Here is a 20853-nt window from a genome sequence, read left to right as displayed (position 1 = left end):
AGCAGTGCTAACCACTGTGCTATTGTGCCACCCTCCTTGTCGTTGGAAGTCGTCTGTTTCTGTCTACACCGTTTTCCATAATTTTAACCACTTTTATTAATCATTCCTTTAATCTCCCATGTTCTAAGACAGCAGCCTAGTTGCTTTTTATTTGCATTTTGACATATCGGGTGCAATTGTGTCTAACGAATCGCCCCCTGCCTCTATATTGCCTCAACACCCTTTGTGGATTACAAAGCTAACTATAGTTTTATTAAGATTTTATGTTGATTCACTGCTGCATCTCACCTTTTATATATTGTACCTCCTGCAATACAAAAAATAACTTCAATATTCTATGTCAGGAGTTTTGAGGTTTTAATTTCATTTACAAATGTGGGAAATACTTTTGCAGGCCTCAGAACTTGGTAAAAAGGGGAAGGAGAGCAAACACCCAATGTACAGGAGATTGGTACACACACCTATAGACGTTGCCAGCATACAAGAGGTAGGTAAAGAACCAATGTTTTTAGAATCTTTTCCACTTGAGCGTTTATTACTTTAAATTCATGTTTACTGGAAAAGGTTTATCTAATAGTACCAGGGATGAGACTCCAGTTACGTTGAAAGGCTAGAGAACCTGGTGCCATTTTCCTTTAGGAGGGGAAGGTAGTTGACCGAGAACCTGCTCGATTGGTAAAGGCACCTGGATTTAGGACAACTCTATTCAAAAGAGCTAGCTTAATCGCAATTTCTGAGAATAATAATCTTTATAAGTGTCACAAGTAGGCTCACATTAACACTGCAATTAAGTTACTGTGAAAATCCCCCAGTCGCCAGACGAGGGCACTTGATCGGGTACACTGAAGGAGAATTGAGAATGTCCAAATCACCCATCAGCATGTCTTTTGGGACTTGTGGGTGGAAACTGGAGCACCCGGAGGAAACCCACGCAGACACAGGAGGACGTGCAGATTCCCATAGTCAGTGACCCAAGCCGGGAATCGAACCTGGGTTCCGGGTGTTGTGAAGCAATAGTGCTAACTGCTGCGCTACCGTGCCGCCAAATATAGTACTGAGACGACTCAGACTCACTACTGAGATCTAGATATTACCCACACTAGTGAAGGAGGCTGGCCAGCCTATGAGCACTCGGTGTGGATATCTTCTTATCTGTGCTCCGAGCTCAGGGCTCCTCTTCTCTGATAGTTGCTCCCAGTTCCCGGGTTGTCACTGACTATGTGTTTTGATGTCCCTTTTGTTCAGGTTCTGCAAGTGCTGAAACGTGATACACACCCCTTGCCTGGGTTCTATTGTCTCATCAAAACTTAAACCTATTAATGGAAATAAACAGGATACCCCTGTTTAACCAGGGTAATTTAATCAAAGTCCATTGTCTTCTGAAGCACTCATGACTGACCAACCAATTTTGATTTTTGAAGGCTTCTCTGTTTATCGTTCTTCCTATTGCAAATTTGGTCTCTACTGTCTTTTTGTCCTTTCGTGTTAACATGATAAATACTGTTATTGGGTGATCATAAAGTTCCGTTTAGCAACATTGAGTGTCTGTGCTGACTTTGAGTGGCCTGGAAAACAGACCCATTGTAGAGTCTGGCCAGGGCCTTATTTGGTTGTTCCTGTTTTCTGCCAATATGTGTTTTTCCTCTGTCAGCATGTCCCCAGTACAACAAAGTTCAGGGAAAATTTGATAAGAGGTGTTCAAAATCATGAAGGTTTTTGATAGCGTGCATGAGGAGAAACATTTGTCAGTGGCAGAAGGATCAGTAACTGGAGGAAGCAGGCAAAAAAGTCGGAAACAAGAAAAACTATTTTTACGAAGGGAATTATTTATAAATGTTTTTTTATTGGGTTTTTGAACAAGGTATAATTACCGTTATGTACTCAGAATAAGTAATATATATATATATATATATACATACACATATCTAGAAGAGAAGGGCACACCCCAACATAAAATACAATAAAATATGAAATAGAATAACTGGTAGGGTATTGTGCACCTGTTTCTCCCGGACGGATCTCGCTGCCGTCCCGCGCTCGCCTCCGCTTCTGCTGCTCCTCCCGTCCTCCATCTTTATTTTCCTCGTTCCCCGCTCCTGGAGATGTCATGCACGTTTTGGTATCCCGTGCATTCCTTCCGGTTCCCGTTTCCCCCCCGTTGGTTCTCCTCTCTTGCCCCCCACCTACCCCCACGGTTCGCCTTTCTTTCGTCAGGTTTAGCTGTCTCCACCCCCCCCCCCCCCCCCCCCCTCCCCCTCCCAGCCTCTCTCCCTTTCATGACTTCGCTACCTTCCCCTGATTCTTGACTAATTTCCCCTGATTCTTGGCTACCTGGCTATTCTTCCTCTTGTTCGTTGGCCACAAACAGGTCCCGGAACATTCACGTGAATGGCTCCCACGTTCTGTGGAAGCTGTCATCTGACCCTCGGATGGCGAATTTGATTTTCTCCATTTGGAGACATTCCGAGAGGTCGGACAGCCAGTCTGCAGCTCTGGGTGGTGCTGCTGACCGCCAGCCAAACAGGATTCTACAGCGGGCGATCAGGGAGGAAAAGGCAAGAGCGTCCGCCCTCCTCCCCAGGAATAGATCTGGCTGGTCCGAGACCCCGAAGACCGCCACTTTCGGGCATGGCTCCACCCTCACCCCCACCACTTCTGGGGCAAGACCAGAACATGTGGGCGTGGTTGGCCGGGCCTACTTGGCACCGTTCACATCTATCCTCCACCTCTGGGAAGAGCCTACTCATACGGGTTCTTGTTAAGTGGGCTCTATGTACCACTTTTAGCTGCGTCAGGCTGAGCCTTGCACACGTGGTGGTGGAGTTGACCCTATGCAGTCCTTCGCTCTAGATTCCCCACCCTATCTCAATCCCCAGGCCCTCCTCCCATTTCTTTCTTGTTGCGTCCAGTACGGTGTCGGCCCTTTCTGTCTGTCGGTCGTACATGTCACTACAGTTTCCCTTGTCTAGTATGCTTGCGTCCAGTAGTTCTTCCAGTAGTGTCTGTCGTGGCGGTTGTGGGTACGTCCTTGTCTCCTTTCGGAGGAAGTTTTTAAGCTGCAGGTACCTTAGCTCGTTCCCCCTGGCTAGCTGAAATTTCTCTGTCAGTTCGTCCAGTGTTGCAATCCTGCCGTCCGTGTATAGGTCCCTGACTGTCAGTGTCCCTCCGTCCTGCCCCCACCGTTTGAAGGTGGCGTCGGTCAGTGCTGGTGTGAACCTATGGTTGTTGCAGATGGGAGCTTTGTCCGACATTTTGGTCAGGCCAAATTGCTGCCGCAGTTTGTTCCAGGATTTGTGGGTGGCTATTACCACCGGGCTGCTGGAGTGTTTTTTGGGTGGGGATGGGAGTGCTGCCGTGGCGAGGGTCCGGAGGGAGGTCCCCATGCAGGAGGCCTCCTCCGCGCGCACCCACTCGGCCTCTGGCTCCTTGATCCATCCCCTTATTCGCTCGGCTGTCGCCGCCCAGTGGTAGAATTGTAGGTTTGGGAGGGCTAGCCCGCCCCCGATTTTGTTTTTTGTAGGACCTTCTTTGGGATCCTAGCATTTTTACCCCTCCCCCCATACGAACACCATGATTAGTTTGTCCAGCGCTTTGAAAAAGGCCGTGGGGATGTAGATCGGGATGGATCTAAACAGGAAGAGGAATCTGGGCAGTAAGTTCATTTTGATCGTCTGGACTCTCCCCGCGAGGGAATGTGGGAGTGTGTTCCATCTTTGCAGGTCCTTTTATACTTCCTCCGTCAGACTGGTGAGGTTCCATTTGTCATGAGCTATTTGGATCCCCAGGTAGCGGAATTTGTGTTGGGCTTGTTTAAACGGCAGCCCCTTTAGTGCTTCTCTCTCCTCTTCTCCCCCCCCCCCCCCCCCCCCCCCCCCAATTTGCTTTTGCTGATGTTGAGTTTGTAGCCCGAGATGGCTCCAAACTCGTTCAGGAGCGCAATGATTCCGTCCATGCTGCTCTGTGGGTCCGAAATATAGAGGAGCAGGTCATCTGCATAGAGTGAGACTCTGTGCTCTCTGCCTCCCCTTCGGATCCCCCTCCAGCTTTTTGCTGCCCTGAGCACAATTGCTAGTGGTTCGATCACTAGGGTGAACACCAGCGGGGACAGTGGGCATCCTTGTCTGGTGTCCCTGTGCAGTTGGAACTATTGGGAGTTGGTATTGTTGGTCCGTACGCTCGCCATGGGAGTATTATATAGGAATTTTACCCAGGAGGTGAACCCTGTTCTAAGCCTGAACCGCTCCAGTACCTCTGAGGTATTTCCATTCGACTCTGTCGAAGGCCTTTTCTGCGTTCAGGGCGACGATCACCTCTTGTGCTCTCTCCCCGGATGGGGTCATTATCACGTTCAGCAGGCGCCTGATGTTCGAGGTAAGCTGTCTACCTTTGACGAAGCCCGCCTGGTCCTCTGTGACCACCTCAGGTACGCAGTCTTCTAGCCTTTTGGCTAGGATTTTGGCCAGTATTTTGGCGTCTGCGTTCAGCAGTGAGATGAGTCTGTATGACCCACATTCCGTTGGGTCTTTGTCTTTCTTAGGTATCAGCGAGATTGAGGCCTGTGCTAGCGTGGGTGGCAGTGTGCCCCTAGCTAGCGAGTCTGTGAACATCTCCCACAGGTGCAGGGCCAGCGCTGTTGCGAATTTTTTGTAGAAGTCCGCCGGGAATCCGTCTGGTCCCGGCGCCTTCGCGCCTGCATGGAGCTAATGCTGTCCATGATCTCTCCCAGTGCTAGTGGTGCTTCCAGGTCCCGTTTTCTACCCTCTCCCACGACTGGTATGTCCAGTCCATCAAGGAACCGTTTCATCCCAGACTCCCCCCTTGGGGGCTCTGAGGTGTACAGCTCTTGGTAGAAGGCCTTGAAGGTTTTGTTAATCTTTTCTGGTTCTGTTTCCAACATGCCTCTGGTACCCCTGATTCTATGCAATTTCTCTGGTGGCCGCCTCCTTTCTCAGCTGGTGTGCCAACAGGCGGCTGGCTTTGTCTCCGTGTTCGTACAGGGTCCCGCGCACCTGGCGGAGTTGGTGCACTGCTTTCCTGGTGGAGAGCAGGTCAAAGTTCCTTTGTAGCTCTTTCCTCTCCGCCAGGAGCTCTACGGTCGGGGCCTCGGAGTATTTCCGGTCTACCTCCATTATGGAGTCGACCAGCCGTTGCCTAGCCACCCTTTCTTCCCTATCTCTTTGCGCTTTGAAAGCGATGATTTCCCCTCTTAGTACGGCCTTTAGCGCTTCCCAGAATGTGGAGGGTGAGACCTCCCCGTTCTGGTTTTTCTCTGTGTACTCTGCTATGGCCCGCGCTATCCTTTCGCCGAAGACCTTGTCAGCTAGTAAGGCACCGTCCAACCTCCATGTGGGCGCTGGGCCCTGCCAGTCTCTAGCCACACGTCCATGTAATGTGGAGCGTGGTCTGATATCACAATTGCGGTGTACTCCACTTTGTCTATCCCTGGAAGCACCGTTTTCCCCACCACAATTAAGTCAGTTCTGGTGTATACGTTGTGTACTGGGGAGAAGAAGGAGAATTCCTTCTCCCCGGGGTGGGCGAACCTCCAGGGGTCCACCGCTCCCATCTGCTCCATAAAGTGACCGGGTTCCCTTGCCATGCTTGAGGTTTTCCCCGTTTTGGGGTTTGATCTGTCCGTCATTGGATCCCGTACACAGTTTAAGTCCCCCCCCCATGATTAGTCGATGCATTGCTATGTCTGGGATTTCTGCCATGGTCTTTTTGGTGAAGCTCGTGTCATCCTAGTTGGGCGCGTACACGTTGACTAGTACCACCGGTGCCCCATCCAGGGCCCCGCTGACCATGACGTACCATCCTCCCGGTTCCGTAACCATCTTTGTCGCCCTAAACATCGCCCTCTTGCCGATCAATATCGCCACCCCCCTGGCCCTTGTCTCATAGCAGGAATGGTAGGTCTGTCCCACCCAGCCCTTTCTTACCCGCAGTCGGTCCTGCTCCCTCAGGTGTGTCTCTTGGAGGAAGACTATGTCGGCCCTCATATTTCTTCGGTGGGTGAGGACTCTGGATCTCGTCACTGGGCCGTTGAGTCCCCTTACGTTCCAGGTGACTATCCTGGTGGGGGGGCTTCTGCCCCCTCGCTCCTGTGGGATTAACCATACTTATCTGGTGGACGCGCCCCTGCCCTCCGGGGTTTCCCTTTGTTAGGGGGCCGTCCAGGATGGCCGCTGTCGCTGCTCTCTCCATGCGGTCGGGTCCCTGCGCTCCGGGGTTTCCCTTTGTCCCGGGGGCACCCGCCATGGCCGTCCACTGTGTGTCCGCCACGCGTGTAGTCCCCTGCACTCTGGGGTCTCCCTTCGCCCAGAGACCGTACTGGGTGGGTGCTTGCAGCGGTTCCTTGTTTCGAGCCCTTGGTTGTGGCACTTTGTAGCCCTGTTCCTTTTCTAGCCTCTTTTGTCCCTCCTTCCCTGCATCCCCCCTCCCCGGTCTTGCTCCCTGTGTACCCCGCCCCCGGTCACTCCCTTTTCCCTCCTCCCCGTATACCCCTCCTTTGCCCCTCTTTCCCCTGTTCCTGTCCCCGTTTGCTCTCCCGACTCTGATGGGTGCCCCCCCCCCCCCCCCCCCCCCCAATCCCCTGCCTGGCGCCTTCCCCCTGTTGGGGGCGCGCTGCAGCCTTGCTTTGTTGCGTGCCCCCGGCGCTAGCTTTCCTGTTAGTACGATGGCCCCCCTCTCGGGGGTTACTGTCTCGCTTCTCCCCTGCCTGGCCTCTGCGGTTGTCTGCCCGCTCTTCCCCCATCCTACCCTGCACCCCTCTCGCTTGCTCTCCCTTCTCCATTACTCTCGTTCCCTCGTGCTGGGGCCTGGCCTCCCACCTGGAAAGGTCCCTCGGGCAGTGGTTTGCTCTTTGTTCAGGGTGCTCTTGCCATGGCGGGGGCGGGGGGGGCCTGGTATTGCCTCACCCCTCCCCACCCCCCCGTCGGCGTGTCGTTGCCCCTTGCCAGGGGTCCCTCGTCCCTAACCTCGCTGGTCGTTTTCCAGCCCGTGCTCCTCGACAAACTTGTTTGCCTTAGCGGGGGCTGTAAAGAAGTATTCCCTGTCTTGGTATGGGACCCAAAGTTTACCAAAACGCACGTTGCTCCTGTGAAGAGCTGCTTTCGCTCTATTGAACTCTGCCCGTCTCCTGGCTATATCTGCCCCAATATCCTCATAAATTCGAATGGCGTGTCCTTCCCATTTCCAGGCTCTATTTTTCCTGGCCCAGAGCAGGATTGTCTCCCTATCCCGGTGCCGGTGCAGTTTAGCTATGACTGCTCTCGGGTGGTCTCCTGCCTTGGGCTTCGGGCACAGCTACCGATGTGCTCTGTCCATTTCTGGTGGGTTGGGGAAGGTTTCCCTCCTCACTAAGTTGCCCAGCATCTCGGCCACGTATGCTGTGGGGTTTCTACCCTCGGTCCCCTCTGGCAGGCCCACTATCCTGACATTTTGCCTTCTCGAGCGGTTTTCTTGGTCGTCTACTCTGCCCTTCAGGCTCCCCTGTGTTGCGCCCAGTCTCGTCACCTACCTCTCCAGGGCCGTGACCCGGTCGCTCATGTCAGTCGCTGCTTTCTCCAGCTCCTTATTGGTCGCCTTCTGGGCTTCCAGTTTCTCACCTTGGGCATCCAATTTCTCCTCTAGTCTGGCCAGGGCCTGCTGCACCCCTGACATGGCCCTGGCCACTGCTCCTGCACTGCGGCCTCTATGTCTGCCTTCGCCTCTGCCTTGTTTACCTACTGATGCTCCCTCAGCGCCTCGGTAAAGGCTGCCTTCCATTTCCAGACCCCCCTCTGGCCCCAGGGGAGAGGGCACCTGTCTGTCCAGCTCTTTTTGATGCGGCGATACTTCCGTTCTGTCGCTTTGTGCGCTGATTCGCTCGCCTGAGCTGGCTCGCCCATTGCCCCGTCTGCCTCTGGTGCCCCTTCTCCCTCTGCTTTGGCTCACTTCTGGCATTTTTTTCTCCCCCTTCCCTTTCTTCTTTTCTTCTCCCCCCTTTTCCGCAACCTATTTTTTTTTTTTGTTTCTTCCCTTTTTCTTCTCTCCTACCTTCTTTCCTTTACCACTTTATTTTTCCTCTTTTATAAAACTCCTCTCAGGTGGACTTGTTTTGGGTGAGAAAAAAAGAGTGCAAAAAGAGAGAAAATAATATATTTATCCCCCCCTCCCCTCTCTTTAACAGTTTTCTTTTCAGAGTTTTGTTTTTGCAAGAGTTCTTTTTCCTTCCTTTTCCCTCACTCACCCAGGGTCGAGAGAGAGAGAGGCTTCTGGTCCGGCGTCCCTTTGTTCCTGCCTCATGGTGGTCACTGCTGGCGTGTGTGTGTGCGTGCGTGTGCGTGCGTGTGCGTGTGTGTGCGTGTGTGTGTGTGTGTGGGTCGGTCCCCGGTGCTCTGTCCGGGCCGCCGCTCATCGCACCCCGCGCTCTCCCGGTGGGAGTGGTTGGGTCGCTGGTCGCTCCTCCATTCCCTCCTCTCCGCAGGCTCGGCCCCGCTTCGGTCCGGGCTGCTGCCGCTCCTCTCCTGGCCTGCGCTCTGGTGTCGTGGGGGGGACGGGACCTGCCACTGCTGCTGCCGCCGGATCGCTCCACCGCCGAGGTTCCCCTGCCACCAATTTCGCGGGGGTTTGACTCTTCCCCTTCCCCCCTCTTCCCGCTGCGGAGACCCCCCGAAAAAAAGGCCCCAACCTCGTTGACCCGCGGGAGCCCCCTTCTATGCGACCGCTCTGCTCGCTGACCGGAAGTCAACTTACAAAGGGAATTATGATCTCAAGTACTCTCCCTGTAAAAGTAATGGAAGCAAATTGAATTATTTTCAAAAGGCACTTGGATAAATAGTTGAAGAGGACACAAATGCAGCGCTATAGGTGAAGAGCAGGGTTAGGTGGGACTAATTGGGTAACTCTTTTTCAATCAAAATCAGCACAGCCATGGTGGGCCATATCATTCTATTGTAATGAACTAAACTGATTGTTACCAGTATTCTGATTTTAGTGTCACCAGAACTGTATGAGGCCTGTGAAAATGTTAAATGCAATGGCCGGGAATTAAAAAAATATATATATTTTTATTCTTCTCCTTTTTCACAATTTTTCTCCCGAATTTACACCCAACAACAATCAATAACCAACAACAAATATCTCAAATCCCATAACAGTAACAACGATCCCATCCTCCCACCATGCCCAGACATCAGCCCGCATGTTAACATAAACAAATGACAAAGAAAAAAAAAGGAATCCGGAATTACCCATAGCCACCCTCAACATACACAGCCCCCCCCCCCCCCCCCCCAAAAACTAATGTTCGATGTTATCCAGTTCTTGAAAGTGCAGAGTAAATAGTGCCCATGGCTTGTAGAACCCCTCCGAGCTTCCCCTCAGTTCGAACTTAACCTTCTCAAGGGTCAAGTATTCCAACAGGTCCCCTCGCCACGCCAGGGCACAGGGTGGAGAGGCCGCTCTCCATCCCAGCAGGATCCGCCTTCGGGCGATCAACGAGGCGAAGGCTATGATATCTGCCTCCACACCCGTTTCCAACCCTAGCTGATCCGACACCCCGAATATGGCCTCCCGGGGACCCGGGTCCAGCTTCACATGCACCACCTTGGAAATTACCCTAAACACCTCCTTCCAGTACTCCTCTAGCTTTGGACAGAACCAAAACATATGAACGTGATTAGTGGGGCCCCCCCGCAATGTTCACACACATCTTCTACCCCTTCAAAGAATCAGCTCATCCTTGCCCTCGTGAGGTGTGCCCTGTACACCACCTTCAGCTGTATCAGCCCCAACCTCGCACACTAGATGGAGGCATTCACTCTCCGGAGCACCTCACACCAGATCCCGTCCTCTATAACCTCTCCCAATTCTTCCTCCCACTTCGCTTTGATTCCCTCCAGTGGTGCCCTATCCATTTCCAACATAGCTCCGTATACCGCTGACACTGTCCCCTTCTCCAGTCCACTTGCCACCAGCACCTCCTCCAACAACGTGGAGGCCGGTTCCTCCGGGAAACTCTGTATCTCCTTCCTGGCAAAGTCCCGAACCTGCATATACCTAAACACGTCTCCCTGCTCCAGCCCATACTTCACTTCCAGCTCCCTCAATCCTGCAAATCGACCCCAAGGAAACAAATCTTTTAGAGTCTTAATCCCCTTCTCTTCCCATTTCCGAAAGCTTCCATCCCACCTCCCTGGCTCAAATCTGTGGTTCTCCCGGATCGGCATTTCCCTCAACCCTGCCCCCAACCTGAAGTGTTGGCGAAACTGCCTCCAGATTTTCAATGAAGCTATTATTACCGGACTCCCTGAGTATTTCCCCGGAGCTATCGGGAACGGTGCTGTGCTAGTGCTTTCAGTCCTGACCCCCTGCACAAACTCTCCTCCATTTTGACCCACTGGGAATCAAACCCCCTGACCCAGCTCCGCACCTTCTTCACATTCGCCGCCCAGTAGTAGTACATCCGGTTCGGGAGACCCAAACCCCCTGCCTGCCTTCCCCTCTGTAGCAGCACCTTCCTCACTCTGGCCACCTTCCCTCCCCATATAAACAAGGTAATCCTCCCCTCAATCTCCCTGAAAAAGGACTTTGGCAGGAAAATCGGTAGGCATTGAAAAATAAAACAGAAATCGCGGCAACACATTCATTTTAACCGCCTGCACCCGGCCCGCCAGTGACAGAGGGAGACCATCCCACCTCGCCAGGTTGGCTTTCACTCTCCCCACCAAACTAGTGATGTTTTATCTGTGAAGCCTTCCCCACTCCCGGGCAACCTGCACCCCCAAATACCTAAAGTGAGTCCCTGCCCTACGGAATGGCAGCCCCACCACCCCTGCCCCCACCCCCGGTTGAGACACCACAAAATACTCACCCTTGTCCAAGTTCAGCTTGTACCCAGAGAAAGAACCAAATACCTGCAGCAACTCCAATATTCCTCCTATCAACGCACTCGGCTCCGACACATACAGCAGCAAGTCATCGGCATACAAGGACACCATATGCTCTATTTCTCTCTTCCCACCCCCCCCCCCCCCCCCCCCCCCCCCCCCCCCCCCCATACTATTCCTTTCCATGCTCCCGAACTTCTTAATGTGATGGCCAACGGCTCAATCGCAAGCATAAACAGCAGAGGGGACATAGGACATCCCTGCCTCATCCCTCTGTGGAGAGAGAAGTATCTCGAACTTATATTGTTCGTGCAGACACTCTCCTTTGGCTCCTTATGTAGTAACTTTACCCAGTTCACAAATCTTGGTCCAATCCCAAATCGTTCCAGCACTGCCATCAGGTACCAGGGGCTGGTTTAGCTCACTAGGCTAAATCGCTGGCTTTTAAAGCAGACCAAGCAGGCCAGCAGCACGGTTCGATTCCCATACCAGCCTCCCCGGATAGGCGCCGGAATGTGGCGACTAGGGGCTTTTCACAGTAACTTCATTGAAGCCTACTCGTGACAATAAGTGATTTTCATTTCATTTCATTTCATTCCACCCGATCAAACGCCTTCTTGGCATCCAGTGCCACCACCACCTCTGTTTCCTTCCCTTCCGCCGGTGCCATAACGACGTTCAAGACCCTCCTAATATTCGAAAACAGCTGCCTCCCTTTCACGAACCCTGTCTGATCATCTTCGGGCGGCATCCTTCCAGCCTACCCGCCAGTACCTTTGCCAATACCTTTGCGTCTACATTAAGAAGTGAAATCGGCCTATACGACCCACACTCCGTCGGATCCTTATCCTTTCTAAGCAACAGTGAAATCGATACTTGCCCCAAGGTTTGCGGCAGCACTCCCTTCCCTATCGCCTCTTCAAACATCCCTACCATCAGGGGTGCCAACGTATCCTTAAATCTTTTATAATATTCCAGCGGAAACCGATCCGGCCCTGCCACCTTCCCCGACTGCATACTCCCAATCGCGTCTTTTATCTCCTGCTCTGGTATTGCTCCTTCTAATGTAGCCTTGTCTCCCTCCCCTAGCCTCGGGTACGCCAACCCATCCAGAAATTCGAGCACCTCACGGTCTCCCTCGGGTGGCTCTGACCTCTACAACCTCTCGTAGAATACCTCAAAAACCTTGTTAATCAGCTCCGGAGCCACCACCAACTTCCCGGCCCTATCCCTTACCTGAAAAATTTCCCTTGCTGCTGCCTCCCTCCGGAGCCTTGTCTCCATGCTCATAAACTGCACCCCTTGCTCGCCTCAGTTGGCGCACCGCCTTCCTGGTGGATAGTCGGTCGAAGCTCGCCTGTTGTTCCTTCCTCTTTCCCAGCATCGCTGGGTCGCCATGCTCCGCATAACTCCTATCTGCCTCCAACATCTCACCTATTAGCCTCTGCCGCTCCAACCTCTCCTCTTTGTCCACCCTGGCCTTAAACAAAATTACCTCACCCCTCACTACCGCCTTTAGAGCCTCCCAGACGACTGCCATTGACACCTCACTCGTACAGTTGAATCTCCTTAATTACCTTTTCAATTTTTTCACAGAATACTTGGTTCCCCAAAAGCCCCACATCCAGTTTCCACCCCGGCCTCTGCACTACCCCCTTCTCCAGCACCATATCCACCCAATGTGGCGCGTGATCTGACACAGCAATTGCAGAGTATTCCGACCCCTTGACTCCAGCCAGCAAAGCCTTTCCCACCACAAAAAAGTCAATCTGCGAGTATACCCTATGGACTGCTGAGAAAAACGAGTATTCCCGTTCCCCTGGGTGCAGGAACCTCCAAGGATCCACCCCTCCCATTTCCACCATTAATCCAGCCAGCGCCTTTGCCCCCCCTGATGGGACCAGCGTGCGCGGTCGTGATCTGTCCAACCTTGGCTCCTGCACCAGGTTCCAGCCCCCCCCCCCCCCAACAATCAGCTCGTGTGTGTCCAAGTCAGGAATGGCTCCAAACACCTTCCTCGCAAATCCCGCATCGTCCCAGTTGGGACCGTATACACTTACCAGCGCCACTAATCTCCCGTCCAGCGCCCCGGCCACAATCACATATCTACCCCCCTGATCTGCCACTACCTTCTCCATCTGGAAGCGTACCCTTTTGCTGACCAACACTGCTACCCCTCGAGCCCTTCCATCAAATCCAGAGTGAAACACTTGGCTAACCCAACCCTTTTTAAGTCTCACCTGGTCCTTCACCCTCAAGTGAGTCTCCTGCAGCATTGTCACATCGGTTTTCAGACTTTTAAGATGCGCAAGCATCCTTGACCTCTTGACCGGACCTCCTAGCCCTCTCATGTTCCACGTAACTATCCTTACTGGGGGTCTCTCACTCCCTCCACCTTTCTTATCCACCATCAACACACCGCCGGGCCCTTCCCCAGAAGCCTGACCCCCCCTGTCCATTGTTAACATCGAACCCCTTCTCCCCCCCCCCTCCCGAAAACCCCCCCCTACCTTTCCCCCAGAAACAATACCCCCAGCATCCAACCCTTCCTCCCCCCCTCTCGCTCACCTCGTAGGCCCATTGATGCCTGCTATCCAGGCTCCAATGTCCGCAGCCCTCCTCTCCTCTCACCTCCGTTCACTAGCTGACTGACTTTAGCTAGCTAGTGTGGGTGGTTCCCCCCCGCCAAGACATATCCTCCCCTTCCACTCAGTCCCAGAGGAAAAAAAAAACAAACCCAACAATCTAACCCATACAATTCACTGACATAACATGTAACCGTCGCAACACAGAGTGCCCATCAACCCACCATTAACTTAAACTCTATAACAATACAAAGAGAAGTAGATTACAATACAAATCCGTAAAAAGAAAGTTATAACATCTATACATTTTCCGGCTGTTCAAACACAGTCCACAGTCTCTCTTCCAGCTCCACTCTTCATGTCTGTCCCAAGCCTTCTGCCTTCACGAACGCCTCAGCCGCATCCGCTGTCTCAAAACAAAAGTCTTTGCCGTTATACGTTACCTTCAACCTCGCTGGGTACACCATACCAAACCGTACCCCCTTCTTACACAACATCGCCTTCACTCACCTAAACGCCGCTCGTCTTTTTGCCAACTCCACCGTCAAGACCTGGTAGATCCGGACCGTAGTACCATCCCATAGTATCTCCCGCTTCTGCTTCGCCCAGTTTAACACCTTCTCCTTCACGCAAAACTTATGGAAGCAGATAATTACTGCCCTTGGCGGCTCGTTCATTTTGGGCTTCGGCCTTAATGACCGATGGGCTCGGTCTAGCTCGTACTGGGAGTGTTCTCACTCTCCCCCATCAGCTCCGCCAACTTCTTAGCGAAGTATTGTGTTGGCCTTGGGCCCTCTGTCCCTTCGGGCAAGCCCACAATTCTCAAATTATGCCGCCTTGAGCGGTTTTCTAAGTCTTCCAGCTCGGAGACCACTATTAATCTCAGTAAGAAGTCTTACAACACCAGGTTAAAGTCCAACAGGTTTGTTTCAAACACGAGCTTTCGGAGCACGGCTCCTTCTTCAGGTGATTCACCTAGGTGGGAGCCATCCGTCGTGGGACACCCCACTTACATGGTGCCCTGGACTCGGGCCGGCCTCCTCTGCCTCCTCGTAGCTCCGCCCCCGCTGCCCCAACACCCGCGCGGGGTTCTTCACCAGTTTTTAAACCGGCCCAGCTGGCTGCTCGCAACGGCACCAAAGGCCGACGGTAGTCGGGGGGTGCGTCAAAACTTCCCCAAAAATCGCCGCAACTCGCGGCCACTGGCGGGAGCCCTTGGCGCTGCGGCCGCCCTGCGCGCCCACGCCACCGTAAGTCTCAATGGCCGGGAATTTTGGCCCCAGCACTAACCAGCACCGTCATGGGTGGGCCTGGAAAGTGTAGAAAGAACAACTTTGAACAACTGTCCAGATTATCCCATCCTGCCCACAACGATGCCTGCCGGTGTTGGGGCTGCAAAGTCCCATCCAATGAAGCTGAATGCTCTGACCTACAACGTTGAAATGTGTTTACCCCAAATGTTAAAAATCTAATTTAGTAAAATCCGTATAAAAACAGGTAGTGATTGTGTGGAGCATTGGTGCTCAAGTGATGCTATAACATGATTTCATTTTCCTTTGCAGAAACTGAATGAAAACAAATACAAAAGTTTTGATGAGTTTAAAGCTGATGCCCAGTTGCTTCTTCACAACACTATTTTATTCTATGGAGGTGAGATCATTTATATTGATGCTTTGTCAAACTTGTAAATGTTGATGCTCAGAGACTGAGAATATGTGAAAAAAATGTAAAGAGGACAATCTATTCTGTTTTTTTATGTTTTCTGTCCGTTAAGAGGGATAGAGTAGAAGCTAACGAGTGAAGTGGAATCCTCTTTAGCCACTTGTGATCCTTCCAGTTGTTTCAAAAGCTACAAAAGACTCTGGGAGTTAATCATTTGGTTGCTATCCCTGCTGAGAATGGTGTGTGGAGGAATTTAAAACAGTGAAGTACTGTGTGAGATACTTGCCAGTTTGTATTATATTTGTCCCACATCACTTTTACTCATTTTTGTTGCTTTTGGTATTGCTTTATTCTGGGTATGTGGATCACATTTCTGTAAAGAGTCAACAATGTAGCTGTCCAGCACAATATACGGCATCCAAACTGTGATTTAAGAACATAACATTTGGTGCTTTGAGCTTGCTCTGCCATTTGACAAGATCATGGCTAATCTTATATCTCAACTCTACCATCCCCCATTATACCCATATTCCTTAATTCTCATGGTACACAAACATCTATCCAACTCTGTCTTGCATATATTAAAGGACTGAGCAGTCATGGCTCTCTGTGGTGGTCAGATCCAGGGATTCACAACCCTTTGAGTGGAAAAATCTTTTTATCATTTTAGTCCCAAATGATTGGCCCCTTATACTGAGACTGACCCCATGTTCTAGATTCCCCAGCCAGGGGAAACATTTTCTCAGCATGAACCCTGTCAAACACCTTCAGAATTTTATATGCTTCAGTAAGATTGCCTCTCATTCTTTTATACCCCGTGGAATACAGTCCCAGTCTACTCGAACCCTCCTCAGGAGCCAATCTGTTCACTGTCCAGTGAATGGACAGATATGGCCTCTACTACGGAGACGAAAACTGCACGCACTGCTCAGGGTGTACCTTCATTTGTGCCCATAATTGCAGCAAGAATGCTTTACACTTGTGCTTCTGTCCCTTTGTTATAAATGCTAACATACAATTTGCCTTCCTAACATCGAGGGTCGAATGGCCTGTACTGCACTGTAATGTTCTCATGTTTGCTATGCCTGCATGTTAACTTTGTGATTAATTTACAAGGGCGCCCAAGTCCCTCTGAATGCAAACATTTCCCAATCACTCACCATTCAAAATATAGTTTTCTTTCTTATACTTCGCTTACCAAAGTGGATAACTTCACATTTTGCCACATCATTTCTTTTTGCTTTTAATTTAAAGTACCAAATTCATTTTTCCCCCCCAATTAGGGGGCAATTTGTTGCCTGGCGAATCCACCTACCCTGCACATCTTTGGGTTGTGGGGGTGAGACCTAAGCAGACACATCTGCCAACTCATTTCTAACTGTTCTTGCCAACTGATCCAACCTGTCGTATCCCTCTGCAACCTATTTGCGCCCTCCTCACCACTTACATGCCCACATTATGCTCCATCTGCCCCCTTGTTGCTCACTCACTTAACCTGTCTATACCTCTTTGCAGCTTCTTTGTGTCGTGCCCTGCTTCATTTCCCACCTAACTTTCTACTGTCAGCAAAGTTGGATAACTTTTTTCTTTTAAATTTAGAGTACCCAATTATTTTTTTTTCCAATTAAGGGGCAATTTAGCATGGCCAATCCACCTACCGTGCATATCTTTGGGTTGTGGGGGTTAAACCCACGCAGACACGGGGAGGATGTGCAAACTCCACACGGATAGTGACCCAGGGCCAGGATTCGAACCCGGATCCTCAGCGCGGTAGGCAGCAATGCTAACCATTGTGCCACCATGCTGCCCTAAAGTTGGATAACTTAACCAAGTCTTTAATATAGACTGTTAAAAGCTGAGGTCCAAGTACTGCCCCTTGTGGTATCTCAGCTAAGTACAACCTGCCAGCTTGAAAATGTTCTGTTTATTCTTCCTCTGTTTTCTGGCCTTTAAACAATCCTCAATCCAAGTTTATATATGACCCCCTAATCTCATGATTCCTAATTTTGTGTGACAACTGCTTGAGTGGGACCTTATCAAATCTGTAGAACCCGCATCAAGTAGCACACATGAACGAACGGCAGATGCAAAATACTGAATATAAGGTTTATTAACAATGCAACACATCTCTACTCTTAAGGGTCTCCTTCCCCTACCTGCTCCCAGGGCGAGTTTTTTTACAAGGGAGGGCTCTCCTTGCTAAGGGGAAGGCCTGCCCCGTTACCGGGGAAGTTCATATTCTGGGTGGTCCTAAACCCTTGACCTCCACTGGTGTTACAACAAAATCCTTTTTTCAAAATCTAAATATATTATATCCACTCATTCTCCCTTATCCATGTTATCGATCATATTCACCTTATGGATTATATCCTCAAAACTTGTTTAGATTTAACACTCTTGGTGTTGTCTGTAGAATTTAGACACATCGATCAATTTATTGTTCAAATGTTTTACCCAGATACAAATGTCTTATTTGCCAGATGAACAAAGGACAAACACAAGTTCACAATTCAACCCAAGTTTATTTTAGAACACAATAAAATAGTTATCCCTTAAATTGCCCCAACTATGCCCCAAGTATGCCTTCAGATTCTACCTGTGCCGATTAACTGGATGGAGCTATGGGTCCAATCCTGAGTCCCGGTTGTATCAGAGCCTTCGCCTGTAAAGATGGGTCTCGCACGGTGCTTCCTCTTGTCCTCTGGTCCGCTGTGGAGTCTTCTCCGCTGCCTCTGCATTGCGTCTTTGCTGCGCAGAGTCTCTGGATGCTTCTTCTTTATACCTCCCTTCGCGCCCTTCCTGAAACTTCTCTGGCCTCAGTCAATGGAATTGCCAATTGCAACTCTGCAGGGCATCAGGAGCTCACGTCCGGGGCCCATCTTCAGGTGCATTGTCCATATAACCTTATCGAACATATGGTAGTGGTGGGAAATCCAGGTGCCAGAAAGTCTGGTTTCATCTGGGTAATCCACAACAATCGATTTGTTTAAATACGACCTTTTATCCTAAGTGACTTGTTTACAGGGCAGGCCCAGACTTACCCTGGCTGTCTGTCTCTGTTCAGTGTATTCAAACTTGACTGTTCGAATTCCCATCAGGCCTATCTGTGCTTCTGACTGTGGTTTAATTTTAAATTTCCAGTTCTCAATTTAAAGTGTCCAATTCTGTATCGGGCCTAAAATTCAGGCCATTGGTCATTAAACACTAGTTTCAAACATAACTGAATCACTTTCAAAGTTAATATGAAATTCTACCTGATATGGCCACTCTTCCCAAGGGGACCCTTTTATTGCAAGGTTATGAATTAATCCTTTCTCTTTGCACAGTACTAGATCCAAAAGTACCCTATTCCCTAGTTGGTCCCTCAACGTAACTACCTTGTATACAATCCTTGAACTCGTCCTCCACATGATTACAGCAGATTTCATATGTCTTGTTTTCATGAATATTTAAGTCCACCAGAATTACTGCATTACCATTGTTGCATACACCTCTGATTTCCAGATTTACACTATAACTACTGTTAGGGGCTCTGTAAATAACTCTCACTCTTGCTGTTTCTTAGCGCCACTAAAATTAATTCTGCTCCTTGATTTGCTGAGCCAAGTTCTTTTCTTCTGTATTGTCTTTATCCCATCCTCTATTACCAGCCCTACCCTTCCTCCTCCTTTTCCTTTCTGCATCTCATTTCTAAGTGGTAAGCGTCCTGGAATATTTAGCTTTCAACCTTGGTCTCTTTGCAACCAGATCCGCACAGTGGGTATGACAATGGCTATGACAATGTCTATCCATGCTTCTAATTCATAGAACGTGTTGTGAATGTTTCACATATACAAATAGCGCCTTTAGAGTTTTTCTCATTTTCCCTTTGTTCCTCTGCCCTTAAAGTGTCAGCCTGTCTTATCTTCACCCCATTGCCAGAACCTGTCAGCAATGGATAAGTTCACTTACCAGGAGAGAATCTGACCATCTCCTCTTGCCATTCAGTGACATTAGTGTTGCTGAATCCTTCTCTATCAACATCCTGGGGGGGCTACCATGACCAGAATCTGAAATGGATCAGCCATAATAATAATAATACTGCTATAGGAGCAGGTCAGAAGCTGGGAATCCCGTAACTCGCAACTTGACTCCCAAAGGAACAAGTCAGGAGGTGATGGAATGCTACCCACTTGACTGGATGAGTGCAGCTCCAGCAACACTCAAGAAGCTTGACACCACCCAGTGCAAAGCAGCCCTTGTTACACAGCCATTCACCACCATAAACATTCACTTCCTCCACCGCCAATGCACAGTAATAGCAGTGTGTATCATCTACAAGATGCACTGCAGCAACTCGCCAAGGCTTCCTCAACAGCACCGTCCAAATCACCTCACAGGATAAGGACAGAGGATGCATGGGAATTCCACCACCTGGAGGTTCTCCTCCAAGCCACACACCATCTTGACTTGGAAATATATCACCGTTCCTTCTCTCACTGGGTTAAATGCCTGGAACTCTCTTCCTAACAGATTGTGGGTGTACCAGCACCACATGGACTGCAGCAGTTCAAGAAGGCAGCTCATCACCTTCCATGGGTAGTTGGGGATGGGCAATAATATGCTGGCCTAGCCAGTAATGCCCACATCCCGTGAGCAGATTAAAAAAAAAATCAGATGCCTGTCAGGAAAATGGATATTCAGATGTTTATTACGAGAAGAACAGCAGCATGTTTGATCTCCATTCATAGATTTGGAAGATAGATATTTGTGTCAGACAGAAGTAGAATTGGCGACACACAATTCTAGATAAGGAAGGTCATCCAGTCATAATTCATCAATATCCTCTAATTGTAGCATGCCTTTCTAAAATAATTTCAAGGTTTGCCTCCAGGATGGGTGTACTGGAGGTTTATTCCACATGTCTTTTGAAATTCATTCACAGGATGTGGGCTTCACGGGCTAGGCCAGCATCCATCCTCCGTTGTCCTTGAGAAAGGTGATGGTGAGTTGCCACCTTGATCACTGCAGACCATGTGGTGTAAGTACACCCATAGTACATTAGGGAGGGAGTTCCAAGCTGTTTAATCATGCTTCGCCTTCAAATTTCTCAATATTAGTCTAAAAATTACATTTTGCCTGTTTGAATCCTATGCCTTCCTGCTGTTTATTTTAAATGTTTTTTAGGCTAACCTTTTCAGTGTTCTGTGCTTCCATTACTTACCTCAGACTCCTCCGTTTTAGGATGACAAAAATCAAACTGTCTGGTTCTCCCTCATTAATTCAAATTCCTGGCATTGGGATTCCTGGCAATGGTATACAATTTTTCCAGTTTTCTCTGTATGGCCTTTAAATTGTGGACATGTGTCTCATTTCTTGGCAACCAAAGTAGAAGCAATGTTTGAGGTGCTGTCAGATCAGAGGACCGTACAGCTTGATCATTACCTCCTCTGACATGCATTCCATTGTTCTGGCTATGTATCCTGTTGATTGCTGGTCTGCATTGGTTGGGGATATTTAACATCAAGTCGGCTAAAACATTTGAGTCTCTTTTTCAGTTTTAATTACAACAGTTCATGCTTCTCATAGTCTAAAAATTTCATCCTCTATTTCCTTTCCAGTGTTAGGATGTCTGCATCATATCAATGTGACTGATCACTTGTTCCTTCTGCATTCAATCCATAGTGATTGTTTGGTTCACAGCCTTGCTCTGTCATGGGATATGATGGCTCTAATTGACCTTTCTATTCCTCCTC

General features: G+C 49.9%; 1 protein-coding gene across 7 annotated transcripts in view; it reads left to right on the top strand.

Annotated features, from left to right (window-relative positions):
* zmynd11 (zinc finger, MYND-type containing 11) overlaps positions 1–20853 on the top strand; it is a 254526-nt gene that overhangs the window by 174171 nt on the left and 59502 nt on the right. For all 7 annotated transcript variants that reach the window (XM_038798349.1, XM_038798347.1, XM_038798350.1 and 4 more), the window contains 2 exons: positions 395–487; positions 15019–15106. In XM_038798349.1, coding sequence (XP_038654277.1) covers positions 395–487; positions 15019–15106 — 181 coding nt within the window. The remainder of the gene's footprint in view (positions 1–394; positions 488–15018; positions 15107–20853) is intronic.

This window comes from Scyliorhinus canicula, chromosome 5 (genome assembly GCF_902713615.1).
Source record: "Scyliorhinus canicula chromosome 5, sScyCan1.1, whole genome shotgun sequence".
NCBI lineage: Eukaryota > Metazoa > Chordata > Chondrichthyes > Carcharhiniformes > Scyliorhinidae > Scyliorhinus > Scyliorhinus canicula.
The sequence above is the reverse complement of the archived record's forward strand: the minus strand, read 5'-3'. Positions and strand labels throughout refer to the sequence as shown.